General features: G+C 40.8%; 2 protein-coding genes across 3 annotated transcripts in view; one reads left to right on the top strand and one right to left on the bottom strand.

Annotated features, from left to right (window-relative positions):
• LOC138006698 (myoferlin-like) overlaps positions 1-5,000 on the top strand; it is a 70,579-nt gene that overhangs the window by 29,827 nt on the left and 35,752 nt on the right. For both annotated transcript variants that reach the window (XM_068853184.1, XM_068853183.1), the window contains 3 exons: positions 291-440; positions 1,091-1,168; positions 2,060-2,139. In XM_068853184.1, coding sequence (XP_068709285.1) covers positions 291-440; positions 1,091-1,168; positions 2,060-2,139 — 308 coding nt within the window. The remainder of the gene's footprint in view (positions 1-290; positions 441-1,090; positions 1,169-2,059; positions 2,140-5,000) is intronic.
• LOC138006700 (5-hydroxytryptamine receptor 1D-like) lies at positions 2,159-4,720 on the bottom strand. The gene is made up of 2 exons (XM_068853187.1): positions 4,663-4,720; positions 2,159-3,448 (listed from the first exon to the last, which is right to left on the bottom strand). The coding sequence occupies exon 2, from the start codon at positions 3,424-3,426 to the stop codon at positions 2,437-2,439; it is 990 nt and encodes a 329-aa protein (XP_068709288.1). The 5' UTR covers positions 3,427-3,448; positions 4,663-4,720; the 3' UTR covers positions 2,159-2,436.

Raw genomic sequence — 5,000 nt, 5'->3', positions numbered from 1 at the left:
ATGGAAGTTTTTTTATGTTTTCCCCCTCCCTCCTCCCCCTTTTTTGCTTTTCCTGTGGGGAAAACTTGCCAAAACAACCCTTGAGCTTACCAGTGATCTGGGTCAATTCAACTGACAGATTCACGGAGCATCCTTAGGTCAAGATGTCAGCTCTCAAGCGGATTAAAAGTAGCGACTTTTTTGTCTTTCCATCGCTCAAGTTCATTATTTTAGGAGGCTGACCCATCTTTTGACCTGGGGCAATTTTGTCTGTGTAAAGGGCTGACGAGAGCTTTTTCTTCACTCCTTAGTATCCTGGTAAGAAAGCCCTTGACATTAGCGATCACCCAGAACTTCCAGCTATGGTTCGAGTAGAGCTGTGGTTTGGTCTGGAACAATATCAGAGTAACTGGACTTCCCGTGGCAAAAGTGAAGGCGAATTCGGTGTCTTGGCAGAAACGGTAGGTTATAAACAAACAAACGAACAAATAAAAAGGCAAAGGTCATAGTTTGTTCGCTGAAATGCCGTCTGTTGTGAAAGAACGCCCTTGTTTCAACCTTTGAATGCATTTTGGAGAACGCTTAATAACTACAACAACTGAACTTCAAGACTTTAAAATAGATTAGTTGCACCAGACGAAAATGCAATTATTGGCTTAAAGAAAGAAACTCAACTTAATTAAGTAAAATACTGCAATTTCCTTCCCTTAAAAATAATGATCAAAAGCAAAGGCTGTACCCCATTTCGTTCTGATTTTACAAATAACCTGCAGCTTGGTGAAAACACCTAAAAACATGAAAAAGATCCCCCAATTTACTAGAATCCTGAAGTGTTTGTGATTGGAAAGTAGTCACGCACATGCGCTTGTAACTGCTCGATCCTTGCGATTAAGAAAATCCGTTAGAAACGTTAGCCAGCACCGTAGTCAAGACATCAGAAATGGCTTAATTAATGCCTCCGTCGTGAGTTAACAGGTTTTAATAGGATAGAAAATGGTTAAATAATGATCTTTAATTGAAGATGCAGCTCGAGAAATATCTGAATAGCTCAGTGACAGCTGCAGTGAATTAAAAAGGTAAATTGTTGGCTAATAGAAAATCATTTTTGCAGTATGAAAATGAAATTAAAATCGGTTTTTGGACGAAGAAGGCACTTACAAGACCGGATTTTTCAAATGCAAGTGGAGAGGTACGTATGTTTTCATGCCAGAACCAAGAGCCCATTACCTGGAGCTTCCGTACGTATCGTACCCTTGGGTCAACCCTGTCCCGTGTCTTTTTATTTTTAGAACTACTGTATTTTGATGTATGTGACGTATGTGACTGAGATCATTCATACGTGAAGTCGTTCATATACGTCACATACGTATGTGACGTAATAAATTGCTTACCGTAGATCTCTTATGATTGGCTATTGCGAAAACGCCCACTAAAGCCTCCCTGGGTGCTACTTCTAAATATAAAAAGATACGGAACGGGGTTGACTCAGTGGGTTAATATGAAAGACGGAGCTCCGGGTAATTGGACTCCTGCCAGAACTGTTCTGCATTTAACATAGCAAAGTATCCAGTGAAGCTATGATCCTCGCAGTTGTGAACGCAATTTTTGCAATTGCGTAAAGAAGCCTGAAAAATTCAGGACTTCAACGGGGTTTGAACCCGTGACCACGCGATACCGGTGCGACGCTGCAGGTATATTGAACAAAAATGCTTCACGAAACTTGGATCGAAGATTTGGAGCCGCGCAGATCAAAGATTTATCGTGTAACCCCAAGGCTAACCTTGTTTTGTGAAGAGGTAGTTGACGTTCAGAATTAAGGGGACTTGCAAAATGATGTTCGTTAGAGTTAGGTGTGCATCTCATATTCCGCAATCCTGGACGCAACGAAATTACCCAAAAAATCCACACTGAAGAGCAATGGATTTTGTTTTCATGTTCCACGATAACACATTTTCTAAACTAGAGGATGGCAACACGTACGTAGGACAGACAAATTTCGTGACTCATAAACTCTTAGCAAAACCTTACATGGGAGCCAGGTTCAACATTGAATGGGAACTTTTCCATATGATTCCAACAGCTGCCTTTACCAAAGAACGGTTTTCAAGCACCCGGGGGCTGGGCATTCGATGGCGACTGGTACATCGCTCCGGAAATGAGGTAAGAGGCAATCCGGCACCAGGATGCGAAGCTTACTTTATTGAGATTTTCATTCAACATTATTCATATTCATTATTCATACTAGTATCTTATTGCATGGGGGTTCGAAGTTTGTCTTTTTCAGTTGGAATCGTGGCTGTTGAAAAGATTTTTTGTCTCCTTGATCGTCTGTAGTTTGCTGTCTTTTGACCTTCAAAGAAAAACGAGGCTTTGGCGGATTTAAAACTCTTTTTCTCCAAAAAAAAAAACGTGAAAAGTGAAATGCGCTTAGTCCGAAAGCCATTAATTTGCATCTCTCTACCCCAGTCCAGCTCTGTCTAATTTACCGTTCCTTTGACTGTCATCAAAGATAAAGCGAGGTGCTTGCTTAACTCTGTTCTTTCCGAACCATCGTGACACCAAATGCACGACAGGAATCGTTTCAACCGCTCTCCTGAAAGGAGGCATTCGCCAGGCGTAGAGAAACTGATTGGAGGCCGAATTGAACAGGAGAAACCAACAGGAGAGATCTCGAGACCAGTGAATTAAAAAGCAGCTGCACGAGTGACATAAATTTATTATGTAACTGGTCACCAATGTTGGGACAACGCACGCTAGAAAAGAGACCACAATCAAAATGAACAATGCTGTTATCCTTTCTTCCTGCCTTCCCCGTTTCTTTTTCTCGTTGATGCTTCGAAGGTGCTGAACTTTTCTGCCGTGTTTTCGAAGAGCACGATAAATTCTGCAATAGACGAACACCAGGACAAACACACTGGACACGACTGCTGTGTTGACGAAAATGAAGGACAACCGACAAAAGCCAGTGACAAGGTATAGAAATGGAAGGCACAGCGAGAAGACCCATATGAGCACAGACATGGCTACTACTCTCGACCATTTCCATTGTTGAATGCAATCATTTTTTGTTGTCGTTGCTTGGTATCTGTTCACCGCCAGAGCCGCCATGCCAAGAACCGAAGCTGTCGATGTCATGAAATAGGACATAGAGGCAACGAGATGTGTTTCCAAGCTGCGTTTTCCAAACGCCTCTGCCAAATGATAGCCAAGAAAAAGTGGTTCTGTGATCACACCCACTATCAAATCAGCGATGGCAAGGTTAAGTACCAAGAAGTTGAATGGAGTCTTCAGGTTACCTTTGGGGTTGCAAATTACAGCCCAGGAAATGAGAAAATTGCCAGGTACTGTCACTATGCTCAAAGATGCAGCGACTGTTGCTGTGGTAATGGATAGAGAAAATGGCGCCCAGACGTTTCTGCACCGCAAGTCGGGTTCAGGAAGTATCATTTGATCTCACTGATTTTTTCCCCTATAAACATCAAAATTGACCAATCGGTAGGAGGTGGATATAATTTTACGTCTATTGAATTTCTGATACGATGAGAAACTTGGAAAAAACTGTGTAACATGGACAGACTAAGAGAAGTGATTTTTCTGTGCGTAAGTTTACTCTTTCTACCTCAGGCGAAAAAGGAAACCAAAAAGTCACGGCAACTGAAATAAGCGTGTGATGAATAACAAAAACAATAATTTGAAATACCCATTTAAACTCTACAATATATTTTCGATCCAACCAACAGTCTTGACGACAAGGGGACAGTGTATTAAAGGCATACGTTTGAACTGCGGGAATGAAACAAGTTAAGTATTGAAGTAATCGCAGTTATGAACGCTACTTTAGCACTAACGAAAGGAAAGCCTGAGAAATTCAGGCTTGAACGATATTCGAACCTATGACCCCAAATGTATATCTTTAAGGACGGTGCGTACTAATTCAAAGGTCGTTTTGTGTGGTTTACCGAATATGCGGAAAAAGCAGATCTTAACAAGTGCTATCGAAATCCAAAAATAAAATTGGCGGTAACCACGCATTTTTCGAAGATAATTAATCAACAATATTCGTAAAAAGCTTTAACATACAAAGCAATGTATGGCGTTCTTTTCCAAATTGAAGATTAATTATCTCTGAAAAATGCGTGGTTACCCCCAATTTTCTTATTGGATACAAAGATCACTTGCTAAGTTCTGCTTTCTCCGCGTAGTTTTGAACCGCGCAAAAATATCCCTGTAGTTATAAGCACCACCCATAGGAAATCCGAGTATGTTGAGATGCGCAGAACGTATGCGCAATAACAATAGTAGGCACCGTCCTTAATACATTGTTCCTTCACCATATGATCGATGGCTTCAGTTGCGTAGTCTCAAAAAATGACTGTCTCCTAGTTTGCTTAATAGCTCTATTGGTAGAGCATTGCACTTGTATCGCAGAGGTCATGGGTTCCAATCCCGGTTCAAGCCTGAATTTTTCATCAGGATTTTCCTTTCATTACAACTGAGGTAGCGTTCCGATAATAACTGCTATGATCTCATTGAAACTTAACTAGTCTTGACGATAACTGAGACATTGGTGCTTTTGAAAATTTGGGATAAAAACAACTTTTGGCATTTCCGTTCGTCTTTTCGCCTATGTACAAAAAAGTGAGTAGACACGAACTAGGAAAAAGACTGATAAGAAACGTTTACCTTTTTGCAAGATTTTCCTCTGTGCTGGTCGAGAGTGTCGAAATGAACTGAAATGAATGAGTTGCTGAGTTGACACTGGAGGACAGACTAATTTCATTTCCGACACCCACGTCAGCGGATACAGGCTATCATACTAGACCAACCAAGCGCCTTTGGCAAGCTAACATTTGACATTTTTCATTAATTACATTTTCTGGCCAAAGTAGATAAGACATAACAAACGTTTTTCTATTTGTTCTCAATAAATTTGGCAGCCTAGTGCCGTTTACATTTCAATTTGGAAGTAGAATTAATGGAAAGCTATTTGGCATCTCTGTTGAGATTTTTGTATATAATGA

Source organism: Montipora foliosa, chromosome 6 (genome assembly GCF_036669935.1).
Source record: "Montipora foliosa isolate CH-2021 chromosome 6, ASM3666993v2, whole genome shotgun sequence".
Lineage (NCBI taxonomy): Eukaryota > Metazoa > Cnidaria > Anthozoa > Scleractinia > Acroporidae > Montipora > Montipora foliosa.
Note: the sequence above shows the minus strand (reverse complement) of the source record. Positions and strands in the feature narration are given on the sequence as shown.